The sequence below is a fragment of the Opisthocomus hoazin genome, chromosome 8 (assembly GCF_030867145.1).
Source record: "Opisthocomus hoazin isolate bOpiHoa1 chromosome 8, bOpiHoa1.hap1, whole genome shotgun sequence".
Lineage (NCBI taxonomy): Eukaryota > Metazoa > Chordata > Aves > Opisthocomiformes > Opisthocomidae > Opisthocomus > Opisthocomus hoazin.
Window position 1 is genome coordinate 74,687,786 of NC_134421.1, and position 14,040 is coordinate 74,701,825.

At 57.5% G+C, this 14,040-nt stretch overlaps 1 protein-coding gene across 1 annotated transcript in view; it reads right to left on the minus strand.

The window, feature by feature from the left end:
- The window catches only part of SHANK3 (SH3 and multiple ankyrin repeat domains 3), a 386,587-nt gene that overhangs the window by 82,393 nt on the left and 290,154 nt on the right, over positions 1-14,040 (minus strand). Inside the window, exon 16 of the mRNA XM_075428667.1 lies at positions 3,400-3,482. Within this exon, the coding sequence (XP_075284782.1) occupies positions 3,400-3,482 (83 nt within the window). The remainder of the gene's footprint in view (positions 1-3,399; positions 3,483-14,040) is intronic.

The window sequence follows — 14,040 nt, forward strand, 5'->3', positions numbered from 1 at the left end:
ACTTCGGTCACCAGCGGTGACCTGCCGGGTTTGCAAGCGCTCCTCAATGGTCTGGCTCGAATGCCGGACCGACGCTGGACACAGGAGGGGCTCTGAGGGGCAGAGGGGAGCAGGAGGGCCCGGGGTGGGGGAAGCCACGGTGGGCAGAGGGGAGTGGGGGCTGTGGGAGACCATGATGCCGGGGCAGGCAGCATGATGAAGGCACTTGCTCCAGGGAGCAGCGAGAGCTGGGAGCTGTGGTGAGCTGGGCAGAAACCTGGCAGGTTGGTCCGCGCTCTGCACCAAGGCAGGTGCACCCGGTAGAGCAGGTGAAGCGCTCGCTGGGCTGCAGAGCTTGGCTGGTGGGTGGAACAAAAAATTGGCACCTTCTGGAAAGAAGCAGGAGCAAACCGAGCCCCACAGCAGATCAGTGCAGCATCTTCTCCCCAACAGCGCACGGCATCAGCTGCTTCGGGAGATGCACAAATCATGGGAAGCAATCACATCATCTCGGGTAACTTCCTGAACAACCTGCCCTGCCTGGTGGCTTCTCCCCAGACTAAGTACAGAAAAGAAAGCTCATGCCCTGAAGCAAGGACTTAGAATCATTTCCTTTTCTTTTCAACACTTAATTTGTATTATTGCAATATCCTTGCCAGTCATAAAATTACCTACTCCTTTTTTACAGAGTCAATTCCCAAGTCAGGGACTGCTGCCCCTTCACCGCTTCCACAGGACCCACCAGAACCAGATGCCCACGAGCGTTAACCAGCCTACGAGCCATACTCCTCTGCCCAGGGAACTGGTGGCATGGGTTTGCTGAGACCGTGTGAGGCGCAGTCACTGTACCAGCCGTAACAACCACTGCTGGCAGGCATGGCGCCAGCGAAGTATGTATGAATATTTTATGAATCGTATTATTAAACAGATAGATGGTGCCTGATCTGCGGTCAGGGTAGCCAGGGAGCGCGAGGTTGCTCTAGTCTGGGCATGGAAGACTGCCTGGTGGAGTTCAGGGTATTACAAGGCAGGAGACATCACCTTTCAGCCTTCTGAGCACAGCTCTACCATTTGGGCCTGTGAAAGGTGGGGATGGTCTCTCTGGGCCAAGAAATGAAGAAGCAAAACCACCTGCTCATCGCTTTCCGCCACAGCGCTGAGTGAAGGGGCTGCTACACCGCTTCCCACCTGCTCCGGACGATTCCCCGAGGCAACGGCTGCAGGCAAGCCCCACGTCCGACAGCTGCAGCTCGTCCCTGCAGAATAACCTTTGTCCAAATGCTCAGCTGGTTTGACTGGGACATCCCCCCCTCCTGGTACTGGGCAGAGATGGAGACGGGACGCGCTAGGAAGGACTGGTTCTCCGGGGTGGTGGAGGGCGTTCTCTGCCTGGGGTGCAGCTGATGGGACTGCTCGCATGGACGGGCAAATGTGGGCTTGGGAAGGAACCGACCCTCAGCAAGCCTGGTAGAAGCCGTGCACAATTGTCACCATCCTCTGCAGCACGAAGTGCAGTTTCCTCTGAGGATCACCCAGCTGGATCTCACTCGATAACCAGCTCCCTCCCTCTGCAGGGACTTTGCTGATGCTCTGGTCCCTCCCGTTTCCAGACCCTTTCTCCAGTTCACCCCCTGAGACCTGAAGTGTTTCGCCCAGAGCATCTCAATGAAGCCTGAGTGGGGGTGACACCGACGGGGCCAAGACAGAGTCCCAGGGCTCCTTCCAGCTCAAAGCCCAGGGCAGCAACGCAGCACCGGGCGGAGTGGCTGGGAAATCCGGGGGTGACTCAGAGCCACCACGGTCACCTCCCTGTCAAGTGGCTGCTGCTCCCCAAGGAGCTTCGGCAGACCCACCAGCACCCCGGACCCAAGCAGACCCACCAGCACCCCGGACCCAAGCAGACCCACCAGCACCCCCGGCCCACGCCCCGACGCTCTGCAGCCCTGCGCTGCTCAGAGCCCCTGCAGCAACGCCGGGCTGCGAATCCCTAAGCCAGACCAAGCCCCACACAGCCTCACGCCCACTGTGTAATCCGCTCCAAGTCCTCGCTTTCAGCCTCGGCAGACAAAGGAAAATACAGAGCCTACAAATGTCAGCAGAGCAAACAAGAAAGAAAAAAGGAAACAGCACAAAATTTACCCCATTTTTCCTAGTACAATAGCTGCAAGGCTAATCTGGCAAAAAATGGATGCCATTTTGAGCGCTGAAGTTTCGCTTGACGTTACACAGAGCAGCACATGGACAGACACGTATGTCACATGCAGAGGGAAGGGGAGAGAGAGGAGAGGAAGAGACAGCAACCATATTCCTCCAGGAAGGCAAACACACCCACCGGCACGCGGAGCCCCGCCGCGGTACGGACACAACAAAGACAGCTCAGAAACCCGCACCGAGAATCCCACCCGAGATGAAAGCCCGGCTCACAGCGCTCTCCGGGAAAGCAGCAGCGCTCACAGCGAGCCGGCCACCGCTGCCTTAGGCTTTCGCACCCTGTGTGCAAGGCAGGGAGCGCAGCACGCACGCCTGTGCCTCCGCTTCCAGCAGCTGCAGCCCCGAGACCCCCTCGCCTCTCCGCAGCCTTCAGCCCGGGGCTGCCGGAGACAGGACCCTCAGCCGGAGGTGGCCCTGCCCCGCGCACGGGGGCTGAAGCCCGTTTCCTATCTGAACACCAGCGCGTTCGTTACCAGTCCCCAAGGGACTTTCTTTTTTTTGCAGCAAAAAGACCGGTTTCTGGGAAGAGGAGCCACAGCGACGACCCGGTGCCAGGTCCCGGCTGCTCCGGGCTGCTCCGGGGACGCGTGCCCCGGGCACCGGGTCGGAGGCGTGGTGGCAGCGGCAGGACAGCTACCGGTGTGCCCTCACACCGGGGCTGCAGCCCAGCGCGGCCAGAGGGACCCCAACTCTAGACAAGCACAGCGAAAGGCTCCAAGCGCTGGGGGGGTGGGGGGAGCCCCGGAGGACACAGGCCCTGCCCCGCGGGGCTCGCCTCTGCACCCGAAGCAGAGCACACGCACTCTCCACGCCCGGTAAAGAGGCAGAAGTGAAAACTCCCACAAATGCAAGGCTACGAATACCAGCACCCGCACCGGAGCAGCACCCCGGCGCGTGCGACAGACGCACGCTGGCCACGCATGGCGGTTTCTGCACTGCGCCCGCAACCAGCGCGAAGCTTCGGCAGCAGGGTTGGACTGGGTGACCCACAGAGGTCCCTTCCAACCCCTACTATTCTGTGATTCTGTGAAGCTGTGCTCGCCCGGCCGCCCGCCAGAGATGGGGCAGCGTCCCCCAAGAGACCCCGCAGCACGGGGGCTCGCGGGCTGCTCGGCGCGGCCGGGAGACGGGACCCTGAGCGCCAGGCGGAGCGAGGAGAAGGAGATTTCCCTCCCAGCCCCAGGACCGAGCGAAAGAAGCAGCCCTTACCTTTGGCCCCTCGCAACACAAACCCGAATCCCTCATGCTCCCTCTTCTGCAGCACGGCCGTCTTCTCCTCAATGATGTAGTCACTGGGCAGGAAAGAGCACAAGAGAATGATGCTGGGGTTAGATTTCAGCACCATGCTGCCAGGCGGAGGTGGCCTTTGTGCCTGTGACAAGGAGACCTCTTCTCATCGACCGTTTCATCTCAGCAAGGAGCTGGGCACAATCTGCTTCCCTCCCTCCCTTGCCCAGAGTCAGCACAAAAAGACGAAAGCTACTTTCCCTCAGCGCGTAGGTGGAGGAAAGCCCCGGCTGCCTGGATCACCCTTCTGCCCACCGGTCCCCTTCTCGGTCACCTGCATACGCATGCAGGGAGCTTACTGATCCCGCTGTGGGCTTCCCTTTAAATGATGCCCTCAGCACGCAACCGGCGAGCGGAGCGGCTGAGCAGGGGAGCCGCGGGGGGGGGCAGCCGTCCATCCATCCGGGAAGCCGCGCTCCGAGACTCCCCGGTCGCCTCTCGCACGGAAAAATTAGGCGCTGGACAAAAGGAGAGGTGCCTCCTCGGTAAGTTCCCTGGGAGGGAGAGCGGCAGAGTTCACATCCTCATCCCGGCGCTCCGATCTTCTCCCAAAACCCCCCCCCCGCGTTGCTAAGTGACGGGCTGTCATTAGCGGGGGGGGGACGCGGCGCATTGTCCCGCTTTGACAGAGCTGCTGCCCCTGCCCTCCGCCGCGGCCAGGCGAGAAGAACGGGGAAAAATCCAGCGGTGGGGACAGCGAGAGACGGCTGCGCAGCTCCGCGCGGACTCCGGCCGCCGGCGACCCTTCCAACCAGCCACCTCTACGCGCGCCGGGAGGGGAGACGGGAGAGGGAATCTCTCAGCGAGCGGGAGCTCAAACGCAGCCCTGCAAATCCCTCCCCGCAGAGCCGCATGGCTGACATCAGAGCGGAATCAACCAGGGGCCTCGGTCCTTCCCGGCGGCGCGGGGAAGGGGCTTTGCGCCCCAAGCCGAAGGGGCGAGCGGCAGCGATGGCGCGCGCCGGCCCCCAGACCCGGGCACGTGCGCCGGGCGGTGGGGTCTGCCCAGCGCCGACAAAGACGCGCGCAGCACCGCACCGCACCGCACCGCACCGCGCGGCCACGCGCTGCCGAGGCGCGGGCAGGCGCGCTCGCGGCGGGGAGGAGCGGCCGGGCCCGCAGACTGCGGTACCAGGGGCTCCAACATGCGCGGTGCCGCCGCCGCTGCAGGCACACGTGTCCCGCGCCACGCCGCGCACGCTGCCTGCGGAGCCCGGCTGCGGGGAACGGGGCGACTGCTCAGGCTGCACCCCGCGGCACCCCATGGCACCCCGCGGCACCCCGCAGCACCCCGCGGCACCTCGTGGCACCCCGCAACACCCCACGGCACCCCGCAGAACCCCACGGCACCCCGCGGCAACCACCGGCCGCAGCAGGGTCGGGGGGGGGGGGCCGGGTGTGTCTGGGCGAGGGGCTCGCGGTGCTGCTGCGTGCACTGGGTCAGCACCCACAGAATCCCAGAATCCCAGCATGGTGGGGGTTGGCAGGGACCCCTGGGGATCCCCCAGCCCAACCCCCTGCCCAAGCAGGGTCACCCAGAGCAGGGGGCACAGCACCGCGGCCAGGCGGGGCTGGAATATCTCCAGAGAAGGAGACTCCACAGCCCCTCTGGGCAGCCTGGGCCAGGGCTCCGGCACCCTCAGAGGGAAGAAGTTCTTCCTCGGGTTCAGCTGGAGCTTCCTCTGCTCCAGTTTGTGCCCGTTGCCCCTTGTCCTGGCGCTGGGCACCACTGCAAAGAGTCTGGCCCCGGCCTCCTGACCCCCACCCTGCAGATATTTAGAGGCATTTCGAAGGTCCCCTCGCAGCCTTCTCTTCTCCAGGCTGAACAAGCCCAGCTCCCTCAGCCTCTCCTCGCAGGGGAGATGCTCCAGTCCCCTCCTCATCCTCGCAGCCCTCCACTGGACTCTCTCCAGCAGCTCCTCATCTTTCTTGAAGTGGGGAGCCCAACCCACGTCTTTGCGCGTCCTTCTAGCAGGCACGGACTGCGACCGAGAAGCACCGGGGCAGGACACAGCCCTCTGCACCCTGGCCATCGGCAGCCTCCTCTGCCGGCACCGCACTCACAGGCACCACCATCCCTTCTCGGGAAGGTAGGTCTGTGGGTCTGCCATTAGCACCACCACAGCACCCAGCTCCTAGCAGGAGGGACAGAAATGTTCCTTCGTCTGCCAGACCCAGGGAAGGTGATCTCCACGACACATGCAACGGCTGTGGGTACCGAGGCACTGCGGAAGATGGACAGTAGACATCATCCAGGGAAACTGAGGCAACACGCAAGCCTGAATGGCTTGCACTTCCCTGGCTGTTCACTTTGCACTCTCATTTTGGACACGCTTAGGCATTTTCCATGAAAAAAACAGGGTATCTCTAGAAGCGGTGACTTCATGCAACAAGGTACCCAGATGTGGATAAAATTCCACAGGACCATGTGAACTGCTTTGAAGGAGGTGGCTGCTGTCACACAGTTCTCCCTTCAGGTCACTTTTCCAACACGCTGCCTGTCTTTCAAAAGCAGGGCTGTTTACACATAGGTTCCTCAATATGCATAAAACTCTCCCCTCTACACCAAAACCCTCTCTTCCAAGTGCAGAGAGTCCTCGTGGAAACAGATTCATGGCTACCATACCCAGAAGAGGACATTACAGTAACACCATCCTCCGGTCCACATCACGAGAGCCAGACACCCTGACACCGTGGGCCCTGTATGAAGGTCATTGTGGCTGCCCTCTCCTTGGAAGGGTTCAAGGCCAGGCTGGACGGGGCTTTGAGCACCCTGGGCTGGTGGAAGGGGACCCTGCCCAGGGCAGGGGGTGGGACTGGGTGATCTTTAAAGGTCCCTTCCCACCCAGACCATTCTGTGGTTCTGCTTTAAGCCTTCACCTTCTACTTGAACTATGACTTACTGCTTAGGAAGAGAGCTAGACCCAACGTGCTTTGCATCCACAGGGATATCCCCTTTTCCATATGACACGTCAATCCCTCGCAGATGACCTGTGCCACATGGTAACCTCACACCAAGAGCACATTCTGCCACCCCTACAAGAATGCTTTAGTGCGTGTGTATATGCAAGAGAGAGAAGGAAAGGGAAACAAATGCTTATGTAGAAAATCATTATTTCTGTTCACTCGGTGGTGGGCTGAAGTGCCCGATTAGTCCTGCTGCGATTGCTTTGTCAATGAGAAAGTGAGGAATCCATGGCGAAAGAAAATTCTATACCTCTAACTCTTCCCATAGGGCCTCTGTGGCTGTTTCACCCACGTGATAAACTGAAGAAACTCTCGACAAAACTGCTTGTACCCTGTATAAGCACAACTTCAACCAGCCTCCCCCACCAACCTTCATCTGCCAAGATCTCCTGCAGTAATGTAAGCCCTCAAATAAGTTCAACCCGCTGCTGCCCTTACCCAAAGTTATTCTGCACAAAGAATATTTGATTCTGCCACCTCTGAATTATTCCTCCTCCCACAAATAAACTGGCACAAAGTAGTTTAATTCAAAAACCTGAACTTGTCAGAAACAATAGGAAAACTCCCCAGCACACTGTTCCTCTGTCCCTGAACACTCCACCAGCAGACATGCAGAGCTCCCTGTGGGATCTTCAGAAACGCTGGGCGTTTCTTTGTTTGAGCTCTCTCTCTTCCACTGCTTTGACCACAGAGGGATTTACCAAGTTGCACTCGCGAGAGGGATCTTGTGGAGCACTCCCAGGTGAAGTCCCCTCTGACCCTGCAAACCCTTTGCCTATTGCCATCCTGCTCTGCAGGCACCAAAAACCCTCCGGTTCCTGACTGACTACAGAATCACAGCATGGCAGGGGTTGGAAGGGACCTCTGTGGGTCTAGTCCAACCCCCTGCCGAGGCAGGGTCACCTACAGCAGGCAGTAAGAGCCACTGGACACCTTCCTGTCTGGAGAGAACCACACTGATTAGTTCCATAGACAGATGCCTATAAAAAGTGAAATACAAAGTCCCTATGTTTTTGTGAACTAGAAAAGTGGGGGAACAGAGAGACACCCGCGATGCCACTGGTCGGCACTGCTGGAGCTCTGACGGCGGGACGAAGCAATGACAAACAGCCTGGGGAAGGAGATGAAGCAGTGGAATCAAAGACCTGTGACAGTGTCATCCTGAAATGAAATAACTCCAATTACTTTTTTTTTTTTTGTCTAAATAAGAATAGGAAGTTTCAAAAAAATAAGATGTAGTAAGGAGTTATTTTAAGGTATCAGAGGAAGATTAAGCAACATAACGCCTCAATACTCTTGTGGCATAAAAGTTTAAATAAAGTGACGGTACCCAGTGGAAAACAGCACCTCAAGTTCACTGCCAGCTTACTGCGCCCTGCACACAGCCGGTAAGCGAACAGAGGAGCCGCTGTAACGGTACCGAGGCATCGGAGCACGGCTCCTCAGGGCCGCTCCCCAAGACGGCACAGGGCCTGGCGGACCCTCTCGTTTCTGCAGGGTCCAGTGTTCGCCCTTCTGCTGGTTTGGCTTTTGTTGAAACCAAATTAAAGACAGTTAATGCACATGATGCTTGAACAGGGCAAATCACCGTAGTAACTTCTTGACTCTTTAGAGGGACAAACCTAATAGACCTATCAAGTGAGCAATTAAAAAAATAGCATGGTTCTGGCTGTACTAAATAGCTACAGTTAACTCCAGTCACCCTGGTAAGACTAACAGCAAAGATAAGCTCTGATCCAGAAGCGAGAAACCAGCAGTTATAAGAATTAAGAAGTTTTTCTGATTGTCTGGGCCCGGTGACGTTCGCTGAAAGTGCCCCGGCAGCCAGCGGGAAGTATCTGACCACGGGTTGTCTCTGGGAGCTGGCACGGGGTGCGCGACACTCCCCAAGATCCGGAAAAGGGAGGATGCTCATCTCTAAAAACAGGCGGTAGAAAGATCAAAGGAAGTCTGAAATGCAGCAACTCATCTTCAACTCCCAGGAAAACCCTCTGACAGACAGCACAACAGTTTAATCAAACATCCAGAGGAAAGCAGCTGGTAGCAGGCAGCACGGATTTGAAAGAACTGGTTGTGCTAAACGAACCTAATTTCTGTTTGAACATAACAGGTCTCCCGAACGCGGGAAGGCAGCTCTGTGGTAGGCATCGCCACGTCAGCTAAGCATCCCGAATGCTCTCACAAGCCGTTCTCGTAAAACCAAGCGGAATACAAACTACCGCAAGGCGCGTAAACAGCTGACCTGAGACCTTTCCCACTGTTGAACTGGAAGGATGCATCCAGCGGGATTTCACAGGGGTCTGGCTTGGGACGAGCTCAGTGTTTTCACCAAGGACTAGGATGTAACGGAGAGTAAACTTCAGTTTGCAGAAGATCCCATCTGAGAGGGCAGCAGCACTTTGGGAGAGGGGATTCGGAGTCACATGCTACTGTCATGGGAGGAACGGTCTGAAAAATACCAGAGGAGGAAGGCAAAGTGCCAGGTGCTACGGTCAGGAACCACGAAAAGGAAAGCAGAAGATGGAGGAGGACCGTCTGAGCAGGAGAGGCCACGAGTTATCATCCTGGACTCACAAGCATCAGCAGCAGTGTCACACTTCTGTGAGAGAAGGATGAGACGCTGACTGGAGATACGTAAACAGGAGCGCTGTCTAAGACCTGAAATCATCCTCCTGCCCTAGCCTGTGCCCGGTAGCCTCGGGAGTCATCTAGTTAAACGTGGGCGTACATAAAACAAGCACCCACCGTGAGCAAGTCGCTCTGGGCTCCTTTTAGACTCAATGGAGAGCTATTCAGCGAAGTCAATGGAGCTGTGATTCATCCCATGCTGAAATGACCGCCCACGTTTTGTCAAATGAATGGCACCCCTGGCTCCACTGACTGCACACATCTGTCCTGACTCCCGGGGCGAGCCAGGGTGATGAGCTCAGACACCTACATGGCAGACACCTACAACGCAGTGACGTGACTCACATCACTGAAGTTAGGTAACACTCCAGTTGCCCAGTTCTTAGCACCACTCTTCCAGAAGGATGTGGGTCAAGAGGAGAGAGCCCTGAGGAGGACACCTGCAAGATAAAAGGCCCAGCAGGAAAGTAAAAATCTGGTTTGATGGATTGGCTTGATTATTCGCATGAGAAAATGCTTAAAAGGTGTCACACGACTCGTCGGCAGTCACACTGCTGAAGCGTGGGAATGGGGCGCTGATGGAAGGCCGCTCGCCGGGAACTTCCAGCTACATCTCCCTCAAGACAAATTTAAGTTCAGCTGAAGCGGATGTTGGTGGAGAGACGGACCGTTTCAGGCCTCTCCCAGTAGAAACCTCACTCAAATACTGTGGTGTTCCACACCCAAAGCCAGGCAGGGCAAGGGGTTTAATTCTGCTCGGCTACCCTGTGCAGAAAACATCTCCCACAGCAGAGGGAGGACTGATAGTAGCAGTAAGTGGGGCACAGATCATGCTCTGGCCCCAAGAGCCTGAGTCTTTATGGACAAACTTTCTTCTTTTGTCCCCAAAACCAAAGCCGTAACACAGGGTAGCTCTTTCCAAACCGCATTCTAGAAATTGCCCCTGGCCTTGTGCTGGGGCTGGGCTTGTCCAGGGGAGCGCAAGTTGGCCTGGATCAAGTGGATAAATTTGATAAATCCCATGGAGCAAGCAAGCACTGAAACAGCACAGACAATGCAAGAGGGCATGCAGGTCTCCTTCCCACCCCTGCCTCACTTCATAGAGCAGATGGAGCTCTAGGGAGAAGATCCGAGACCACAGAATCACAGAATCACAGAATGTTCGGGGTTGGAAGGGCCCTCTGTGGGTCACCCAGTCCAACCCTCCTGCCGAAGCAGGGTCACCTACAGTAGGCTGTAGAGGACCTTGTCCAGGCGGGTCTTGAATATCTCCAGAGAAGGAGTCTCCACAACTTCCCTGGGCAGCCTGGGCCAGGGCTCCGTCACCCTCAGAGGGAAGAAGTTCTTCCTCGGCTTCAGCTGGAGCTTCCTCTGCTCCAGTTTGTGCCCGTTGCCCCTTGTCCTGTTGCTGGGCACTACTGAAAAGAGTCTGGCCCCGTCCTCCTACTATTCTGTGATTCTGTGATTCTGTGAAAACCAACTCTAACTCCACGAGAAACCACCCTCCAGCCACACACACGCGACGAGCACGCGGCAAGCCCCCAGGAAGGAGGTGCTGTTTGAGACCACACTCCCTCCAGCACTGGTCGAACGCACTTCAGACACCAGTTAAAACCTGCAGCCAGCGCTGCTCAGTCCCAGACGAAATGGGGCTGTGAGTACCAGAGCCAGGCTGAAGGTCAGCTGGTGCAGAAAGTCAAGAAGACCCTCAGTGAAAAGCAGCATCTTCCCCACCCGCACACGGGCAGTTTCACAGAAAATCTTCAGTAGGGGATTTATGTCATTTAAACACGCCAAGCTGGTCACTTCTAGGGCATTACCCAAAACATTTCAGTAACACAGCTCATCACGGGAACCAGAAGCGTACGGAAGTCCAGGACACCTTTTGCCTGGACTCCAAACCAGCGCTGATGCTGAGAAAGCTGTTCAGACCTTGCTGTGAGCACTGACAAGCAGTCAAGGCGAGGAAAAGATGCCACTGCAGAGATGCCCAAAAAGTAACACCTGGAATAATCAGGCTCGTGTTTCCACGGGCAGAACGAAGCTATCTGGCCTGGATTTTTATCCCCACTTGCCAGAAGAGGCACTGCAGCTGAACAGACAACGCTGCCCGGCTCCTGCTCCCGGGATGTGCTCTCCAGCAGCCAGGACGAAGCTGACACCGACAGGGACAACGACCACAGAGGAGCAAACGCGCTCTCAGTCTGCAGGGAGAGGAGCCGGGGTCCCTCACGCACAGCCTCCCGCCGTCACTTCTTCAGCAAACGGGGCAAAACGGTGTCTACTAAAAACAGAGGCAAAGGCAGACCCTGAGCCACGCTCAGCGCTGCCGAGTTCCCGATGCCGCCTGCGGGAATTCTGCTCCCAGAACCGGCACTGCTCAGAGCTGACGTCGGATGCACAGAGACACGCACGAGGCAGCACCCAACAGCATCTCCAGTCTTCGGATGTCTCACTAGCTCGCAGAACTCACACTGCATCCATGTACAGGGGAAAACGGTCACAAACAGAGGGACGTTACAGGAGTTTGTCCCACCGCTGCCTTCAGTTGTCACGCGAAAATCTCCTTTTGCTTGAACAAAAGGAGATTAAAGAACATTATGCCTGCCCCTTGCCCAACATGCACTCAGGAAAGAACAATGCATATTTTTATAAATAATAAAAACAAGTCCTAGAACATCCAGATGCTGCAATGTGGATTTATTCCATCCTCAGCACAGGAGGCAGGTGCAGACCAGTTAAGGGCACGGTGCTGGAGACACAGCACAGACACGTGCCACAGATTGAGAAAGAACAGAAAGAAGCTGGAGCGGCTAAACAGCAGGGAAATGGAGGTCATTAAAACCAGGAAAACATCCTTCATAAAGCTGAAACCACATCCAAATGAGGAACACGGAAACCACTGTGAGCGCTTGCATGTTCGATGTAAAAACACAGTATGACAAACCAAGCACGAACCTGCGGAACAACGTGCAGAAGACTTCCACACTGAACCGGTTCTCCAGCGCAGACGGAGCAGGAAGCCTACCAGAGCATCTTGGGGGTCTGATGATCGTGGTGTCAGAGCAGCACCCAGGGAAGGTAAGGCCATAACTGAGAAACCAAACACAATTTCTGCTTCCACGTTGTGGGGAGGTTTCCCCGTCAGAAGTGCAGAGATCGGCAGACCGATCCGAAACCGAAGTCTCCAGAAGAGGTTATGGACCAAAAGGGAGAGGCGCAAGCCACCAGCAGCAGGCAGTGACAGCTGAGTTTCCAGAGGCCCATGTGGGTGACAGAGCTGTGCCACCCATGACGCGTAGCACCATGGGACCCGGGGCCGGGACAGCAGACCAGTGACGCCCGCTCCTGCAGGAACGGCAGCAGAGCAGGAAGGTCCATCGCCCCGACGCCTCCTTGGGCAAGGCTCTAGCAACTGAACAGGCAGAGAGCCAGCCAAAACGCGGATAAATGTTACACTCGGGAAAGCTAATGGGGCATTGGAAGTGAATGTCTTGCCTCACCAACTCCACGAATGAGCGGTGTCCCTCAGGGGTCCGTACTGGGACCAGTACTATTTAGCATCTTCATTAATGACACAGCGGGATCGAGCGCACCCTCAGCGAGTTTGCCGGTGACACCAAGCTGAGTGGTGCGGTCGAGACACCTGAGGGACAGGATGGCATCCAGAGGGACCTGGATAACCTGGAGGGGTGGGACCATGCCAACCTCAGGAGGTTCAACAAGGTCAAAGGCAGGGTCCTGCACACGGGTCGGGGCAACCCCCGCTGTCAATACAGGCTGGGGGTGAAGGGATGGGGAGCAGCCCCAAAGAGAAGGACTTGGGGGTGCTGGGGGTGAGGAGCTGGACACGACCCGGCAGCGTGCGCTGGCAGCCCCGAAGGCCAACGGTGCCCTGGGCTGCATCCCCAGCAGCGTGGGCACAGGGCGAGGGGGGGGATTCTGCCCCTCTGCCCCGCTCTGCTGAGACCCCCCGGGAGTCCTGTGTCCAGCTCTGGAGCCCTCAGCACAGGACAGAGCTGGAGCTGTGGGAGCGGGGCCAGAGGAGGCCCCAGCCATGATGCGAGGGCTGGAGCCCCTCTGCTGGGAGGAGAGGCTGGGAGAGCTGGGGCTGCTCAGCCTGGGGAGGAGAAGGCTGCGGGGAGACCTGAGAGCAGCTGCCAGGGCCTGGGGGGGCTGCGAGAGAGCTGGGGAGGGGCTGGGACAAGGGCAGGGGGTGATGGGACAAGGGGGGATGGCTTTGGGCTGAGAGAGGGCAGATTTAGATCAGATCTAGGGCAGGAATTCTTCCCCGTGAGGGTGGTGAGGCCCTGGCCCAGGCTGCCCAGAGAAGCTGTGGCTGCCCCCTCCCTGGCAGGGCTCAAGGCCAGGCTGGACGGGGCTGGGAGCACCCTGGGCTGGGGGAAGGGGTCCCTGCCCGTGGCGGTGGGGTGGAATGAGATGGTTTGTAAGGTCCCTTCCCACTCAAACCATTCTGTGATTCTGTCACATACAGATGCAGGTAAGGGAGGTCCCTCCCCATGACCAGCAATTCTGGGATTCTGGGGACAGTACAGAAAGCCCAACCCGCAGCACTACTGTCGGCCACGTCAGGATGCAGCCTTGGTCCCCAAACCAACCAGTGCAGAAGGGCTTGGGCTGGCATTGCCCGGGCACTCTCCGTTGAGCCCGGTGCCTGTGCCCACACTGCCCAGCACTGCCTTGCGTGTCCCCTGGGGACGAACATGCTAGATTTTTTTAAATGTGTTTTTGGTTCAAAATGGTCAAATTACCCAAAGACTGTGCAGGACCTGGTGAAGCAGCGTTTCACAGCATGGTGCTAAGGGCGAGCACGGCCCAGGGACAGGCAGTGGTGTCTGAGGGTGCAGGACCTGCCAGGATTAGAGTGGGAGATCTCGCAGCAGGGAGACAGCCAAGCCCACCAGTCTCCCCAGCAGCACCCTGAGCAAGGGCTCGCTAGAAACACCC